This window comes from Staurois parvus, unplaced genomic scaffold (assembly GCF_062004578.1).
Source record: "Staurois parvus isolate SC_StPar_1 unplaced genomic scaffold, SC_StPar_1.0 ptg000876l, whole genome shotgun sequence".
Classification (NCBI taxonomy): domain Eukaryota; kingdom Metazoa; phylum Chordata; class Amphibia; order Anura; family Ranidae; genus Staurois; species Staurois parvus.
In genome coordinates this window covers 910269-930187 of record NW_028318672.1, presented here as the reverse complement: position 1 = coordinate 930187, position 19919 = coordinate 910269, and the positions used below count along the sequence as shown (strand labels likewise).

Genomic DNA, 19919 nt, shown 5'->3' with positions numbered 1-19919 from the left:
GTTGCTTAGTGGTTTCCGGGGTTAGGAACGGTCGTATCTTGGCGATGTTGCGGAGGTGAAGTTTACATGACATTCTGATCCTGCCAACTCCCAAACAGCTCAAACTTTCAGCTCCTCCCTAAGGAGGATTTACTAGGGGGGTTGAGAATCTTTATACAGCAGATTTCTCTTCACTTTGAATACTGATGTGCAGATGAAACAGGAATGTGCTTTTATGGGATTAGATAAATGTAATGATCTAGTTTACAGTGCAATGAACACAACACCTAGTGGTTCTTAGCAAGGTGCTTTAATTGTCAAATAAATAAAGTGTCCGCCTACACCAGTACACCATTATATTAACATGATCCTTAGGTTACCCCGGACAGTTAACTCCCCTCTCACCCAAACACTGGATGGCCAGTGGGTGGTAAAAACAGGTGATCGATTCATGTGTTAACTGCCCACCTACACATTGCTTAGGGTGAAAGTTTTAGGGTACTGTACAGAGCATGTACCTCCACATGTCATCACAGTGCCAGCTTCTTGGTTCTTGCACCTGGCCCTTGGATGACGTGCTGCTGCACATGAGCATCATCAGGGCTTCTTTTACTTGGGTGGCCAGTGGGTAGTAAAAACAGGTGATTGATCCACATTTTAACTGCCCACCTACACATTGCATAGGGTGCAGGTTTTGGGGTACTGTACAGAGCATGTACCTCCACATGTCATCATAGGGCCAGCTGTCTCTTCCTGGTTTTTGCACCTAGCCTTTGGATGATGCGCTGCTGCACATGAGCATTATCAGGGCTTCTTTTACTTGAGTGGCCAGTGGGTGGTAAAAACAGGTGATTGGTCCATATTTTAACTGCCCACCTACACATTGCATAGGGCGCAAGTTTTGGGGTACTGTACTGAGCATGTACCACCACATGTCATCATGGGGCCAGCTGTCTCTTCTTGGTTCTTGAACCTGGCTTTTGGATGATGCGCTGCTGCACATGGGCATAATTAGGGCTTCTTTTACTTGGCTGGCCAGTGGGTGTTAAAAACAGCTGATTGGTCCATGTTTTAATCACCTAGGGTGCAGGATGTGCTGCTGCACATACGCATCATCAGGGGGACAGCTGCAAGAATTAGGTAGACAACCAGCTCTTGATGACATCAGAGAAGAATAAGTGGTACAGGACTGGGTGAGCAGCAGCAGAGCCCTACAGATCACCACTGGATTTGCTCAAATCCACTCCAAGTGTTGCTCCATGCTTTGTAAACGGTTCCCCAGGCCTCACCATTTCAGTAGCAAGGCCTGGAGGAAGGGAAGGAACTTGTTACCCATCACTTGGTGCAAATTGAGTAATCCTGCTTCTGACAATATAATTAAAGTTCCGGCCAGTGCTTTCTGTCCCAGTGTATTCATATATCTTCACCTATGGGTGAATTGAGGGATGGGGGCCCCGCCAAATAGGATGTACTGGACCCTATGTTTTCTAATGGCTGCCTTGTATGAACTCCTGAGCATACACAGGGGTTACATTATTCTGGCAAGGCCAATGAAGATGGCCAAAGATCCTGAACCCTGAGGAAGACCAGGAGAAGAAGTCGGCATTGGCGAGAAGGCTACGGATGTCACATTACTGGAAAAGATATGTCACCAGCACACCAAGGATTCTCCAAATGAATCCAAACCTTTGTTCAGTGGTCACATCATATTAACAAAGGCCTTTGTTAATATGATGTGACCATTGAATAAAGCGTTGGATCTGTTTGGAGAATCCTTGATGTGCTGGTGACATAAATTCAGCTTTGAATGTCTATGGTTTCCAGTTGTTGGTCGCTGCAGCATTCGCTGACACCTAACAGCTAATTCCAGGAAAGCGTATGTTGAGAATATTTCGATCATCATTGGTGGAGAGGTGAGCATAGTTCCCCTTTAAAGTACAGAGAAAGCCTTCCAATAATTACATACGTATTTTTAGACCTTGAGCATACGTATGGAGCTGACACATAAGAAACACAGCTATTCATTTACTGGTAATTCCATTTTCCAGTACTGTGAAGCAATAGCGCTGTGCGCAGACCCCTCTATCTTTTATCACACAACGCTGTTTTTGTTTGTGAACAAACAGTTAACTTCAATTCTATGCATAATAAATCTGCTTATTGTAACTTGGGTCATCTAAGAGCAGGGAGCGTCAACGGAGATACGTGGAATTGTGGTATCTGAGATAAACGGCGATAGCTCGGAGCCGAGAGCGCTCCCTCCATTGTGCGCATTCCTACACAACAAATGTTATGTTTTACAGAACCTGACACACGTTATTTAAATGCAAATTGATGCTGTGTATTTATATATTTAATATTTCATTTGGCACTTTCAAAGGCTTCTGAAGGTTAAAAAGAAACCCACTTCTGAGTGTGTAAAATGTAATGATTAAAAGAACAACTTGTAATTGTTTCGAGGAAGTTTTTCTGAAACTCTTTGATGTTCCGATTAATGTTTCGGATGTAAATAATTTGATATGAACGCCTGTTTGCTTAAATTCTCGGGCTTTATAATTTTTTTCCCCTTTTTATAGCAGTCAGTAGGTTGCCTTGGCAAAAACATATTTCATCTTAGTGTGCGTCTACAGCTGTAAAACCGCCAAGAAAATGTGTAAAATCGTAATATATTCTGTGAAATCTACAAAGAGGTAATCAAAGTTACTTCAAGGCACAACTAGGAGTTGTCTTGGTTGACAATAGCCGGTATTAACATAAAGGACTGGAGTGCTAAGCATTGCATGTTCCTACTGGGGGGTGCCTGTGTTCCTTAAAGAGCACCTGTCATCACTGGGCTTATGCAAGAATTAGAATTTTTATCTGTATCATATTTGCATATGTTTGTTTTGATTACTCTGTCTGAGAAGGAGTCTCTATGGCCCTATGGGGGGTTTACAGTTGCCAAAACATGCTTTCTCCCAGCTGCTAAGTGTGGGTAACAGAATTATTATTAATTATAGCACTTTTCCCCATGGGAACTTAAAACACTTTATCTGGGGCAGATGCTGAAGCAGTCATTGTGGGTGTGCAGTGGCATAACGTGGGTAGGGCCTCAGGGGCGGTTGCCCCTGGCACAAAATTCTTAGGGGTATAAAAAGAGTCAGAGAGAGGTGCGCTAGCACTGGGTACCTTCTTCACATCTCCTGCAAGGTGCCCTAGGTCCCTAATGCTGCGATCTCACCCTCTGCAGCAGCTAGGATTTCTCACCCCCGACAGCCTGCAACAACAGTACACATCATGACCAAGGGAAGCTATGCTCCTCCTCGGCTCCAATATGCCAAATGGGGTGGTAAACGTATTTATGCTGACCTTGCTTCAGTTGCTGGCAACCCACGTTACACCACTGTAATGGGGCATGCTCAGTAGAATACTAGACTAGGGCCACATTTAGACAGGAGCTATTTAACCTACAAGCATGTCTTTGGAATGCAGGAGGAAAGCCATACAAAAAAGAGGGAGAACATACAAACTCCATGCAGACAGTTTCCTGACCAGTACTAACCACCAAATGACTGTGCTGAATGAAATAATTTGCAAAGTTAAAAAGTACAGTTTTTAATTATTATTGCAATGCAATTGTAATGGCAATTACAATAAAATAACTATTGATGTGGCATTCACTATTCAATTTACTTGCTCTTCCATTATTGAATAAAAAAAAATAATATAGAGATTTGTAGATTAGATTCCAGCAGAAGTTCTGAGTTTCACCTACTCAACCTGCCTCCCTACCAATCTCACCAGTCTTAATGTCAAGCCACCGCAGATCAGGAATGCCAACCTCCTGAAGTTATTATTATTATACAGGATTTATATAGCGCCAACAATATAACGGGAGATATTACAGCAACGATACAGTTCAATACAAGAGAGTTAGAAGGGCCCAAAGTGCAATTTACTGACAATCTTTAAGCTACAGACATGTAGTTAGTGCAATTAGCAATGCGTTTAAGGTATAACAAAAAGCAAAAAACATATTTCTCCTTCTACATGAAGGTCATGCTAATATAACCCAGCAAAGAGTTTTCCCCTTACATCAGAGTCTGCAGGGTTCCCCTTTACAGTGTAAGGGAGAACTCTGTAGACCCTGATGTAAAAGGGAACACTGTGGACTGTGATGTAAAGGAGAAATCTGTGGAGTCTGATATAAGGAGGAATTCTGTGGACTCTGGTGTAAAGGTAAACAATGATGTAAGGGGGTCTCTGGTGACCAGACCCCCCCACACACTTTTCATCATGGTCCGCAGCGTTCCCCTTTACATCAGAGTTCCTACTTATATCAGGGTCTGCACTCTGCAGCATTTCCCTTTACTTCAGAGTTACCCTTTACATTAGGATCTGCAGAGTTCCCCCTTGCACTGTAAGGGGGGATCCTGCAAACTCTGATATAAAGGGAAACTCTGAGGACACTGATTTAAGGGGGAACGCTGGGAACTCTGATGTGGTGGGGAGTCTGGTGACAACAGACCACCTTCTGAAGAGGGAACCTTTATATCAGTGTCCCCCCTTACCTTAGTGTATTCACTCTGACTGAGTCCCCCCTTACATCAGTGACCTCCTGAGATTTATACACAGAGTACACAGAGCACAGCTAATGGAACCTCACTGATTTCATCATAGAGCTGTGATTGCTACCCTGTTTCCCCTAAAATAAGACCTACCGCGAAAATAAGACCTAGTACTATTTTTGGGAATTGCTAAAGTATAAGACCTACCCCGAAAATAAGACCTAGTGTGTTTTTTGAGCCAAAAAAAATATAAAACAGTGTCTTATTTTCGGGGGAAACACGGTAGGAGCACCAGAAATAGTGACTTCTCCACTCCATCTCTCTGACGGTAAGATTTACTCCAGAGCCCCACAGTCCGCAGCACTGGATGTGTCTGTCCTGGGAAGATCAGTATTGGTCACCCAGCAGAGTTCTTCTTTCTCTGGGAAGACAGAGCACCAGATTTGCACTAGACTCCTAATCCTCCCATTAAGAGCATCCCCACATTCAGACACCAACCTCAGCAGAAGGAACAGAGTAGATCCCCAGAGTCCAGGAGAAGAGACCCTCTATGAGCACATTACCAGCTCTGATCTCTCCATGTCAGCAGTGGTCTGTACTCTGTACAATGCTGCCAGTCCAAGGGAGGAGAGTCCTGGCCCCCCCATTCCTACAATTTGTAAAAGGCGCCAAACAGGCCACACAATGTCACCCACCCACTGATCTCAAGCCTTCAGCCTTCCCTTCAGTTTCGCACAGTTGTACAGGCTTCTCTCCTAAGCTGCAATTGCTAACTTTAATTTCACTGCACACTGTGATCTTCTCAATAGCATGCATTAGATGCCAGAGCAAGTCAGATAAAACCTGGTTCATCTACTGGCTAGAAGACATCTAGAATCATCTAGCCCTTTCTTTCCCAGCATGCCTGTCCCTGGCCCACCCCTTTCATCCATTGGGTTTCAGTTCTTTCAATCATAAAGGCTCAGCATCACATAGAGAAGCACAGACACCTAGTGATGATGTCACTGGGTCTAATATAAAGTATGTCATAAAAATGAAAAGATTTTACTTTTAAAAAGTCATTAGCATGTTGACAAGATGTGACAGGGGGAACCAGAGAAGGCAAAATATAAGCAGATTAACCCCTTCACGTCTAAAGGTAAAACAAATCTTAAAGCCAAAGTAAAATTTTAGAACTTTGACATGTGTTAGTAAAACTGTACATATCATCACAACTACTTTTTACATCCAGGTGAATTATACCTTGTTTTTTTTTCAGGACCAACTGGGCTTTCATTTGGTGGTAAATGGTAATGGATATATCCTGATTTTTTTTTATTATCAAAGGAAAATTGATCCAGAATAGTAAAAGAAATCATGTTTTTTTAATTTAGCTGTGTGTTTCTTGTTACTACCATAACCTACCACCAAAGAACAACTCAAAATACATTTTCCAGCTCTTGACGATCGTAGCAACACCATATATGTGTATGTTATTTGTTGTTTGTACCTGTACTACAGCCCAAAAACAATAGTGCGCATTTTGTTTTTTGTTTTTCTTACCTAAAACACACTGATACCGACACTAACTGACACTGATACCAATTAAAAAAAAAGCAAAAATGCTGACCTTTCAACCTGACTTTGACCCAAACACTAACCCTGGCACTGAACTAGATCAAACCTTGATATAGGTATTTATACATTATTTTATTTTATTTTTTATTATTTATCTATCTTTTTTTTTACAAACAGTTGTTTTTTTCTCTATGCTAGGAGAGAGAGAGATACAATGTATCTCTCGCCTCCATTCAGAGAGAAAAAAAACAAGGGGGGCGGGCTTCACAGTGACTGATCACTGTGATAGCCAATCAGAGGCTATCACAGCAATAATGTGACCCAGAATCGGGAGTCCCAGGTCCCAATCATTAGAACAGGACCTGGGACTCTCACTGACACCCCGGTCTTTGTGCTGGGAGCACGCTGTGCGGTACACTCCCAGCACAAAAACGTGTATGCAAATATGCGGCCCCATGGAAAAAAAGCCCAGTTCTGTGAGGCCGCATATTTGTGTGATGTCTGCGTCAATGGGTTAAACTTTAAAGTGTTACTAAACCCAGGACCCTGCATTCACTACATCTGGTCTCCAGTACACAGCACATGGAAATGCAATTCTTTTAATAAATATAAACTGCTAAATACCTTTTCTCATCAGCAGTTAAAGCAGTCTTGTGACTTCTATCAGTGTCCAGCAGAGCACTGGTTAAATATTTTAGGAGTTTTCATTCTCCTCTGACTGTCCTATGAAGCTTCATGACCCCTGACCCTCTGTCTGGACAGTGCTGATTGGCCCTATGCTGATCACATACACGCTCCCAGAAAAAAAAAATCATTAGTAATACACACCAAATTGAGCATGTGCAGAGTGGCTCCTAGAGCTCTGTACTCTCAGCAGATGGATTGGGGACAGTAAAAGAAGGGGAGGATCAGTGAAGACAGGGTCAAACAGCCTTTTTACACAATGCATAGGTTTAACCCCTTAGGTTCCACAGTGAGTATAACAAGCATGCTTTACTGCATATACAGACTGATTTTACTGTTGTGGGTTTAGTAACACTTTAGGTTATTATTCAGGTAAAGAGAAGCATGATATAATAAAAAACAATAGCTCCCAGTTTACCAGTAACAGGTAAAAAAGTATAGGTCTGTATGGCCTCTTATTCCATCCATGCTACCAGAACAGTGGCAAAGTTATGAAACTATGGGTAGTACTATGTTTACTTCAGAGCAAAATGAATGGTTCTACATGACAGATCTCAGTATATCAATATGTTTACAAGGTAGCGGGGATCAGGCTAATCTCTACAGGTGCAACCACAGGCTGTTTCCGAAATAAATAAAAAACACAAACATCACACACAGATGTGAGCCTGAAATGAGGGAAGATTAACTAAGCACTTTAACAGCATTTCATGTATTGGAGTAATCACAATGTGTATAAATATGGATTTAAAGGGTCCAGACACCAAGAAAATGGTATTTACAGGTACTGAGTGACCCAGAAGCTTTTTGTATGCCTTGTGGACTTTGGTGGTGAGCTCTCTGCAAACAAGTTCCCAACTCTGCCTTCATGCTGTAGTCTTCTCCCCCAAGGAAATAAAACACCTCCACTAAAAGGGGTCTTCCATTAGAACTTAAAAAAGAAGACTGGATATACTACTTGTGCTGTCCATGCTGCCAAACTCCTCTCCAATGTGGAGGAATCTGCTAAGGTCTACACTGAAACTGACACTTCTGAAGGTATCAGTCTCATTGGTCCTCCACAGCTCTCACTGGATCCCCTCTTGGACCTCCACACATTACAGGATACCATAGTAATGTTGAGGTCAGTGGAAGGAACCAGTAAAAGCTGTGAGGAGCCCAGGAGACTGACACTCCAGGAAGTCTTGTCTTCTTTTACAGGTATAGGGTTGAATGGTTTTGCAAAGTCCCCAGAACATTATATTCAATGAAGTGCTGGGAAATTTTAGACTTTAGCATGGAGGAAAACTTCAAACAAGCTCAATAGCTCTGGCAAGGCAGCTCCCACACAGCAAGGATTTTCTTGATGGGATCCCAACAGTAGCTCAAACCATAGAAATACACAAAACAGCACCAGACAAAAACCAGATAGAAAGAGTCCAAGATCATTTTAATTGTTGGTAATAAAGTCAAATAACAACTACCAACATGTTTGGGGGCAACACTACTCACCCTTCATCAGGGCTCAACACAAGATAAAGCTTGGATGGACTCAGAGAAAGCAGTGATCTATGTTAGAACCAGTATTAAATTCTCCATATGGGGGGGGGACAACTTGACAGCAGTTGCTGAGCAGCATTGGCTGTTTTAATATGGCCTTTTTTATCAACAATGAAAATGATCTTGGACCATTTTATCTGGTTTTGGTCTGGCACTCTTTTCTGTATTTTTACAGTTTTGTATAGTAAAAGGGTCACTTTAAAATCTTTTTTTGTGTTAAATCAAGTAATACAATCATTTTAGAGGTTGTGACAGTACAGTATTCACTTAAAAAAAGTGATTGATATACTGTATTATATGCCTACATATCAATATTATTTTGAAACAATAACATATTGTGATCCTATCCAAATAAATATATGCAATCTGATTTGAATCCATGTACATTAGATTTTGAGAGTTACTCAACTGATAGAATACTACCCTCCCACCTCATGAGCCTTCGTATTTGTCCTTTAATTTTTTGGGCAGCCCCAATCACTAGTAAGAGGATTTAAGAAGTGGGAAGGATTGGAGCAAAGGTCAACTATTACAAGAAAAGTCAACATGTCCAGATCTCTGAATCTACTCATCACTCTTTCACTGAAGGCTCTGACTTTGCATTTTCTTCTAACTTGTTCAGTTTGAATTGTTCAGTTTAAAACAGATTTCCAAACAAAAAAACCCCAAAACGAACTAAATAAATAAATAATAAAAAATTGCAATCGCATTGTCAAACACATAGGATTTTAAGGGTAAGTCCACCCATATATTTTTCAGTTCTTATAATGTGCTAAGAGTGGAATCACATAAAGGTTTATCATGGTGGTGAAATCTTGGGGTGGATTTACTAAAGCTACTCTGCAAGTGCAATTGCTCCAAAGCTTAGTAAATGCGGTAAAGCTTGAGTTTGAAAAGAATGGCCAATCTTGTGCAAGGAACATTTAAAAAAAACAGCATTTTTGCTTGCACATGATTGGATGATGAAAGCCAGCGGAGCTTCCTCTCATTTACTAAGCTCCAGAGCAACTGTTCTTGCACAGTGTACAGTTTATTTTCCTTTAGCAAATCAACGCCCTTGTGTTTGAGTCCCCCAATCTGCATACCAGACCTGACTCTTTGCTAGTTTTTTTGTGTGTGTATTATAAAGAATGTATCAGGGAGAAGTGGCCATCAATGTTTAATGTGAACAGCAGTAAAGCTGGAAACTATGCTACGGAGATGTGACCATTAGCATTCCCAAAAGATATAAGCAGGTGACTAGCATTCTTTTCTGTCTACACCCGAAATATCTGATTCTACCTACAACCTTACAACTACCTAACATGCTTTGAATTATTTTTTGGGACACACAGGGTTGTTCTTTCAATCTGTCCACACACATGCTTTAACCTGAGTGTACATGGTCACCCTTGATCCTATTACATCGGAGCTTGTGGACTGTCCCTCTGTTCTTATTCTTAATGGTTACAATAGGAAAAGATTGTCAGAAGCAGACCAGTACTGTAGGCCTACCGCCATGAATACAGTGGAGAGAAATGAATGGTACCATAGCTAGTGTAGATGGCTCCTGTATTGGTTGACTGTCAGTTCATAGGCACCATGTCTGACAACAAAAATTTATGTAACCTAATGTAATTTATGTACCCACAAACAGTGGTGTATTTAGGTTTCGTGCTGCCCAAGGCAACACAAAAATCATCTCCCCCCTACACGTAGAGACCCTGACACAAACCAACACCCCCCTCCCCCACGAAGAGTGCCTGACATTGACCAACAACACACTAGCCCCCCCACCACCACCCAAGAAGAGCGCCTTCCACTACCACCGCCCCCCATACACTGGCAACCCCACCCCCCCCGGCGAAAGAGGAGACACTCACCTTCACAGCTCCGGACATCCCTGGGAGCAAGAGTCAGGCTCTGCATACACCATCAAGCAGCCTGCAGCCTCTCTCAGATCCCATCTGGTCCCCATGCTGTGTGTGTCTCTTCTTCCATCCCTTCTTTAGGGGGGTGGTGCTGCCCCCCTGAAAAAAGCCGCTGCCACCCTAGGCAAATGCCTTGTTTGCCTTGTGGTAAATATGCCCCTGCCCAAAAACACAGGGGGATACCATCCTTATTTCTATATAAGAAGGCAAAGCGTACAGGAACTCATACCGGTGACTGGGAAGTACTTGGAGCTCTTGCTTTGCATTGCATTGGTAATCAAAGATAAAGTTATCTAAAGATATTTTAACATTGCTGAATGTATGCCTCTGGGTTAAGATACGGAGATTAAACAAACCACAATAATACAGAAAGTTGTGTTAGTTTTACCGTCCTTGGTGTCAAATAGCTTAAATACAAGACAAGGAGGAAACCAATTACTGAAAAAAAAACATAATTCCACCGTCAACACAGAGCTTTGCAGGGGGGTGACATCTCCCCTTCCTATCTCTCTCCAGTATGGGACAGTGTAAAAAATGTTTAAATTTCACAAGCACAATGTATACATGTATTTTAGTCTTCTTTATAATATAGCAGTGAGAAGATTAGCATTCACCTACAGTTGACTGCATTAGAAATGGGGTGTTCCATTCTTGCAATTGGTTTATATATTAATTTGTAATAAATAGATGTATTAATCATTCCTGTTAAAAGAAAGTTGTACTGCTGGAAATATGTAGACTGTCATTGGCGACCTCCCCTTCTAAAAGTGCTAGCTGCCTGGCTATCATACTGTTTTGACTTTCATTCTGGTTCCTGGTCAGTGACTGAAAGATTGTTGAAGCCAGATACAAATAAAGCAACTAGTATTTTCAGAATGTGGTCTGCAATGGCAGCCTCCCCATTAGTACATGTATAGTTTAACACCCAGTTAAACATTCAATCAAATAAATATATTTCACGTACATGAAAACAGAAGGTGTGCAAAGTCTTAGGGCTCATTTACAGTAGTGTTGCCTCCTGATGATCGATAGTGGTGGATTAGCTGTTTAGAGGATGTTTGACAGATGGCGAGGAGGCATTATGTCACCGCCTATTTTAACCACTAAGAGCCAGCACAGTAATAGTTGTGAGGTGGTCTTATTCACACTTGATTAGGTTGTGTTAAGCAGGAGCACTGCCCCCAGAATGAGATGGACATAATTTTTGCCATGCCACAACGCAAGATGTTGAGCCCATAGCATGTGTATACCTCCAATATGGCTGCCTTTGGAGCTTAGAATGGGCAGTTTAGGGGATGTAAAAAACCTGGCTTAACATTTTCGACCAACCTCCAACCACACGAGTAAACCAGGCCGTATAGCTTATGTTCTTTAGTAAGCAGCCACAGTAGAAAAGCCTGTCCCCTGCCAGCATGCTGTAGAGAATAGCTCCTGCTTTGTGAGCAGTGGTTTCTTAGCAGAAGCCTGACATGCTTTCTGTGAGTAAGAGCAGTAATTCTCCAATCTCCCCATTCAACTGTGTTGAATCTTAGCAGAGAAACCACTGCTACCATTAAGACAGCATGGGTGCTTTTTACAGAATCCTGGCAAGGGAGATGTTTTCTACTCTGCTGTGGCTAGTTTCTAAAGAAACAGATGACAGGCCCACTCCTCTATGGTCAGTCAGATGTAAACGAGTAAACGACCTCCTGTCCATCTACATCCGACTGCCCTCCCAACCAGACAGAGGGTAACGCATCCCCATACATTTGTTTTTAGATGATCGGATTGAATATAGGTGGGTGTCCGTTTACACCTGCCACTCCATAGAGAATGGAGAATGGGGTGGACCCTATTGGAACGTTTGTGTAAAAGGGGCCTTTTACATAGCAATTTTGTTTGTTTTCATGCATCTGGAATGTATTTTCCTGATTTAAACTGACAGTTCCATTGGGCTTTAAGCATATAATCCTTTGAAAACAAGCCGTCCAAGTGTACGTTTGCATCAATATGAAAAGAACAATAGGCAATGTTTACCTTTGCTGTACACAATGCAGTTGTTCTTGCTATCCTCGACTCCTTGCCAAGTCACATCCAGCAGCCACTTAGGACCATCTGTCAGCATCAGTGGCACAGGGGTCTTTGTTTTCTGCAGGAAACCACATAAAAAGAAGAGGGATGAAGGACTGTTTTTCATTTAGAGGCATTTCACATTATCAGGTGTTTCGCTTCCATCTGTAGAGGGACACCGTAATACTCAGAAGATCTGCTGTGTTATTTTAAAATGGCAATTGAAGGACAGAGTTGAGGACGAGTAATCACTTTCATGGTTTCTGGAGGAGCCTACAGGTCAGAACTCTGGAAGTTTGAATCTAACTGGTGGCTTTCAGTTTACAACTACAGTTCTTAGTAAGAACATGTTGATCTATTAAGTCCCATAGAGCTTTAGAAAACTAGTCCAAGTCCTACACCTATCAGACAAAAGCTATATTTTCATGGACTCCAGCAGAAAGATCTCCAGTCTGTTGCTCTCACTGTAGAGTCTCTCATCCTGTTCTATCCTACTCGTGCTGGAGTACAGTCCCATTCAAGTTCATACCTAACAACTTTCTGAGATGAAGAAAGAGGGACACAATAGGGGAGATTTACTAAAACTGGAGCACTTAGAATCTGGTGCAGCTGTGCATGGTAGCCAATCAGCTTCTAACTTCAGCTTGTTCAATTAAGTTTTGAAAATAAAACCTGGAAACTAATTGGTTTCTATGCAGAGCTGAACTTGATTTTGTGTGCTCCAGTTTTACTAAATCCCACCCCAATGTTGCACAAAGTACATAAGCAAAGGCTACACACTCAATTTTCTGGACCATGAAGAATTAATATACAAAAATAAATTGGACTTCACCACTAGTTTTTCGTTATACCAGCTTTTCATGATGACAAATGCAATAATTAGGAGTTGGGTAAAAAAGATGATTGCAGTATAATACTTTTGTTAAATAGTACATTTTTAATATAGTTCTACACATCAGGCTAAAAAAAACTAAGATAGAGGGCCTTTGTCCTGAAAGAGGGATAGTCCTTCCCAAATGGGGGCCATTTGGGAGGCATGCAAGTCTAATTGGTGTTACTACAGAGGGGAGGCCAATACAGGAGGAGATTCCAGGGCACCTCTTACGGGGTAGTTAGTAAGCTTCTGGGAAGGGGGAAGGAGATGGGGTGGTAGGTTACATTAGGTCAGGGAGCTGAACTGAACTGGAATTGCCATTTAACATAATATGGAAGCAGATTTCAAAGCTGAACTGTAGGCCAACAGCTAGACCTAAAGATGAAATACATACGGTATATGAGAAAGCAATATTGTATTTGCACAGTTTTTCCATCTTCTAGCACATCCCTGTCTGGCAGGGCAGGAGATTCGATTTTTCTTTGAGGCAGTAACACTTATAGGTCTTGTCCCTCCCCCAGCCTATGACTGGACAGCGAAAGGAGAAGCAGCAGACTGATAGGTTCATCCTTCTTTCACTCTGCTCTCTCCTCCTATCAGCATATTCCTTGTTAGCACAACTAATGGGTTCCTTGCACTGCTTCTTTTTCTCCTGATCTGAGCTTTGCTGTAGAAGAGGCTAATACCAAGTCAAATTCAGGCACTAACACTTCTGGAATTTAAAAAAAATACATTCCATGATGTATTAATGAATACAGAGCTACATTAATCTGTGTCTTTTATATCTGTCTGAAGTTCTGGTTTAACTATGTACTGAATACGATTAATATTTTGAAGTCCTAACCAGTTAGCCTTGACCTAATTTCCCAGCATTCTCTTCCCAGAACTATAAAATGGGAAAAAAGAGGGGAAAAATGTTCCGGCTTTTTCACCAATCTGAATAGCTAAATTATTATCAAGGATATTTCCAAAAGATACCGTATCAGATCTCATAGATATGTGAGATCCCTGGCGGTCAGGGATTACAAAGAGAATGCAGATGACTTTGAGAGCAGAGATCCATGTTTGCAAGTGAACTTTAGCTACATTGTACTTTATTATCAATAAGATCTCACTATTTCCTGAAACAGACAGGAAAGAATTCAGGGAATCGGTATCCATTTCAAAACCTTATCCGCCGTAACATTTATTTTCTAGTAGGAAATTATTCTGAATGAATAATGTAATTTTTCCCTTTCTATCTTCTCCGTGTGATGATGTACAGTTTTACTGCCGCTGAAATAATAATATTGTTAATGTTTCAATATGAAGTCTCCAGAGGCAGAGCGAATACATTTCAAAGCAAGGGAGCTAAGGCATGACACCTCTTGTCCTTTGAGGTTTAATAAAATATAAAGAAGCAATTTTTATTTCAGCCGAGGATTTATTTTTATATATAACAAGGATTGGTTTTTACATCCTGTTATTAAATGATGTTATAACGTCGTAGTAATGTACAAATAGAAGAAGGTTCATAGTGAAAAGGTTTATTTTCCATTCTGTTTAAAGGATAATGAAAATGACAGGGTCTTATTGTTTATATTAAGTTGAAAGGGAGACGGAAGCCAAATAAATATACAGCTAAAATGGAATATATAGAAATAGTTTTACCTGCAAAATTATTGGTGAGGTATAGGAGTTGATTTGCTAAAAGCAAATAGGCTGTGCATTTTGCAAGTGCAGTTGCACTCTGCAACAGCAGTTGCTCCAGAGCTTAGTAAATGAGGCAAAGCTTCTGTTTACAAAGAGTACACAATCACATTCAAGGAAAATAATAAAAAAAACAGCATTTTTGCTTTCACGTGATTGGCTGGTGGAAGTCAGCAGAGCTTCCCTCCGTTTATTAAAGTGGTTGTAAAGACATAATGTTTTTTACCTTTATGCATTCTATGCATGAAGGTAAAAAAACCTATGTGCAGCGCCCCCCCATCCTTACCTGAGCCCCCTCCAACTCAGCGACATTTTCTTTCTCCTCATTGGCTGAGACAGCAACGGGAGCCTGGGGAGAACTGCCAACTCATGGGGCCCCTGGGCAACAGGAAATCATGGGGCCCCTGTGTCCTCGCCCACACTCAAACCACACCCAAAAAAGCCTATGAAAGGTACCAGGGGCATCTCATGGGGCCCCCTACTGACCCCGGGCCCTCGGGCAGTGCCCAAGTGCCTAAATGGTCAGTCCGCCCCTGCAGGAGCCCATAAATGAACCCCATTGTATTGCAAGCCACCCGATTGTGATACGCTTTGCACAGTATAGGAGCAATAAAACTTTTTAGAGCTTGCAAGTCTGCATACTTTGGGTCCATGAAAAACAGCGCTATGAGGATATGATAAATAATGTTTACCTCCCAAGGAGGAATATCTTTATTTGGAGTAATATGTCATGATAAGTAACATCAAAGAGTATGGTAGCCAGGACAAAGCAGTAGAACCGTCCACTCCTCAGGGAACACAGCCTGGAGAGAACTCCATTGTAGTGAGCGGCTGGACATGCCGGGGATCGGAAGTGACGTCGCCGTGACCTCAAAGAGGGCAGAAGCTGGATCCTGGAGTTGGAACACAAGCCGAGCTGGTAACCGTGACAACGTATTTTGCGCACATGCGCTTTATCAAGTCTCAGCCCCACCTCCTACCTGCTCTCTAATCTGCTAGCACACCACCATATTGATAGAGAGAAAACAGGTGGCGCACACACCTAGTGCATTATCCAAGGTTTATTGTAGGAGTGAAAGAATAATAAAAACATACTCACAGACGAAGCATGTATCTAAAAAGCATAGAAAAATGACAATGGCCACAACGGCAGGCAAGGTGTTCTCACTGTCAGTGTGGTCAAATGACTGATGCGTTTCGGGGACAAATCCCTTTTTTCAGAGCTGATGACCAACCTCTGATGCTGATGTATGATGAATGGAAATAAGAGCCTTACTGTTGGTGGCATCAACAGCAAGGCTCTTACTTTCCATTCTGACACTGACAGTGAGAACACCTTGCTTGCGTTGTGGCCATTGTCATTTTACTATGCTTTTTAGATACATGCTTCGTCTGTGAGTATGTTTTTATTATTCTTTCACTCCTACAATAAACCTTGGATAATGCACTAGGTGTGTGCGCCACCTGTTTTCTCTCTATCCAGTGGCTGATTTCCCCGTCTGAGGAGGGCTGCACCCCTGAAGCATTTCCTTTGGTTGTCGCTGTCCTGGTACCCTTGGCTTCCCTTTTGGCTGTGCATATCCAGAGGAGCTGGAGAGTACATACGACCACCATATTGATGTTAAATCCCAGCCTGAGCAATCTCTCCTGTTAGCTCACCTAGTATATATTCCTCCCACTCATCAGACTACAGAGCTAGCAATGCTACCTAAGCTCAACACCATGGAGTTGATTTATCAAAGGCAAATAGCCTGTGCACTTCGCAAGTGCAGTTGCTCCAGAGGTTAGTAAATGATGCAAAGCTTCACTTTGCAAAGAATAATCAATCACATGCAAGCATTTTTGCTTGCACATGATTGGATGATTAGAAGATATCCAGGTATACCTTTACATACTTTATATATATTTTAAATATATTTTTAGAGGTTTGCCTGGAGGTCAGCTATACGTAGACCGCAGTTCCTTTCTAACCCTTGCCTTGCAATTGTAAATTCACTACAAAGGAAGAGTACATTGTCTGACTGCCTAGTTTAACTGCATTTAGTAAATATTTGATTGTTAACACACTGTTTCTGCTAAAAGAGTTCCTTATGAATGAGTTAATCTTATTGTCTTGAGAACAGAGTAAGGCACAGCTTGTATGCTGTGCTATTTTTCCACCATAAAAGCTGGAGAATTCCACCTCTGTTAGCATTATACAGCGGCCAATGGAGAGTGCATGATCTCATACTTATTTCCATCACAGTGGGTCATGGAGCAATTTGAATATTTGGATTGTATAAAGATTATCACAGTGGTGTTGTCATCAAAGGCAGCCTTACAGACGTTGTGCATAAATCATTTTCAATAAAAAAAAAAATAGAATAATCAGAGAAATACTGTACTGGAAAACATAAATGTTCACATTGCCCAAAAAAATCCCAGTTACTGGGTATCCATTCAAAAGAAAATGACTATGAAAAAATTAATTTCCATTAACCGCTTCACATCCGCCCTATAGCAGACGTACTGCTACAGGGCGGCACGGGTGCACAAAATCATGTGTATATATATATATATATATATATATATATGCTCTATATAGGATTTTGCATTTCTGGTAGGGGGCGCGTATGCCCTACCTGTGCCACCATTCGTGGCCTCGGCTGTCAATCACCAGGTCCCGGAAGGTGATTACTTGCCGTCGCCCGGTGATTGCCGAGCATCTCCAATGGGGGGGGGGAGGACTGTTTGTAAACAAAACAGTTCTCTCCCCTGTCAGCTCCTGCACACTGCTTTGCATGGCTGTGCATACCAAAGCCATGCAAAGCAGTGTGCTTACAATGAAGCACAAACACAGCAAAGTATGTAAAACAGCACACAGTTAACCCTTTGATTGCCCCAGATGTTAACCTCTTCCTGCCCAGTGCCATTAGTACAGTGTCAATGCTTTTTTATTAGCACTGATCACTGTATTGGTGTCACTGGGGATGTCAGTGACACCAAGTCAGTTCCCCCCAGTGTCAGAATGCCCGCCACAGTCCCGCAGTCCCGCAGTCCCGCTATAAGTCTCTGATCGCCGCCATTACTACTAAAAATAAAAACAACATCCCAGTATATATACCACCATTTGTAAACGCTAGAACTTTCATGTAAACCAATTAATTGACAGGTATTGGGATTTTTTTTAGCAAACACATGTAGCAAAATACATTTTTGGCCTAAATTTAGGATGAAATTTGATCTTTTACTGAACATGTTTAATAGCAAAAAGTCAAAAATATTGTTTTTTTTCTCCAAATTCTCGATCTTTCTTTTTATAGCACAAAAAATAAAAACCACACAGATGATCAAATACCACCAATGAAAGCTCTATTTGTGGGGAAAAAAGGACGTAAATTTCATTTGGGTGCAGTGTTTCATGACCGCGTAATTGTCAGTTAAAGTAACACAGCGCTGTATAGGAAAATATGGCCTGTCAGGAAGGGGGGTAAATCATCTGGAGGGCAAGTGGTTAATAAAAAAAAACAAAGCATATAAAAGTACAGAAATAGTGCTCGGGAAAATTGGAATGTACTTTAATCCATACTCTTTAGGTGAGATCGCATGGTTAGCAGATAGGTATTTGGTCACATTGCTGGCAAATTTAAGAACACAAAGTAGTAGCTTCCTTGAGACAAGTATTAATGTAGAAATATTTTAGGCATAGGTTTGTTCTACAGATGTTACGTCTTCCTCCCACCTTCCCAAGTGAGTGTTTAGATATGTCCAGTATGGAACCCATACCAATCAATCGAATATTTTAACAGCAATCAGTTAAATCTGAGGATACTGATTTTCAATAAAGCTGCTTAGCATGTTTTGGGATGCCAGAGTCCACCTTTCCAAACCATCCAGCTTCCAATGGTGTGGCAAAGCTGCTGCGGTGCTCCTTATCAGAACAGAGTTGCCACACCCATGTAGGCTGTGCCTGCTTACTGTACAGTGAGATGAGAAGATGATACAGGGGGTTTGGCCATCAGTATTTTCACTACCGATTCACAATTCTGTAGCTTTTCACTCAACACCTGGTTACACCTAGGCCCACGTGTGGAAAGGTGAGCATGTAATACAAAAACCAAGGAGGATTTGCTCAGACAGTGAAGGTTCAGTGAAGGCTCCTTCCAGGCAAACCTACCCTTAATTAGATTAATGATTTAGGACTGCACAATATAGAGCTGCCTTGGCGGGGAAGTGCAGCTTCACATATATTTGCAAATGTGTGCAACTAAACCCTCTGTTTTTAATGTGAATTATTAGACAGGGTTTTTCTGCAGGCTAGCTGGAAAGCGTGCTGGGATTTTTTTGTTTTTTTCTAAAGGAAATTTTTTTGCTTACTCCATGAGGCTTTATAAAACACACAGTAATCGGATATGGTACTTGTTTAGACTCTCATACAGTAGCCTTTATTTGTACTGTAACTTTTGCCAGTTGATTTTTTTCCTTAAACCAGTTTCTATTCCAACATTAGTTTTACTACAAAGAATGTTAAGGAAGGAAATGGAAAGTGGACATTTCCTGAGACAATATTTTAGCAATGATATCAGCCATTTAGAAAATATAAACATGGAGTTTTCATAGTTAACGTAGTAAATAATACAGACTTCCTGCAGACTACAAAAGGAAAGGAGGACACCATGGCTAAGGAAAGCTGAGAAATGGGTGGGCTGTAAATTCTGTAGGGTGCTGGGATTGTGTCAATGTTCTCCTTCAAGTAAAATAAATCATTAATATTTCTTATTTATAAAACCAAATCTTCATGAAAAAAATGCACATAAACAAGAGATGTTCGAAAAATGGCACCCAACCCTTACAAGCTTACAGTCCAAACAGACTTATAAATATGACACAACAGTTGCCAGATTTTCCAGTGGTGATGGGTGTCCTCCATGTCAGACAGTTATCTTCTATTGTGGAGAGTTGTAGACTAGAGAGATTAGCTGAGGCCAGCTCCTGTTTCCACCCCATCCCATCTTCAAACTCTAAGCTTTGTTGAGCTGTACTTGCAGGTCTATGTGGCTGTCCTGTTACCTGATGTTGGCCAGATCATGTTAGACCATCCAATCACTCTCT

General features: G+C 41.5%; 1 protein-coding gene across 2 annotated transcripts in view; it reads right to left on the bottom strand.

Moving 5' to 3' along the window:
• The window catches only part of ZFPM2 (zinc finger protein, FOG family member 2), a 542561-nt gene that overhangs the window by 204815 nt on the left and 317827 nt on the right, over positions 1–19919 (bottom strand). For both annotated transcript variants that reach the window (XM_089655914.1, XM_089655913.1), the window contains exon 5: positions 12233–12344. In XM_089655914.1, coding sequence (XP_089512040.1) covers positions 12233–12344 — 112 coding nt within the window. The remainder of the gene's footprint in view (positions 1–12232; positions 12345–19919) is intronic.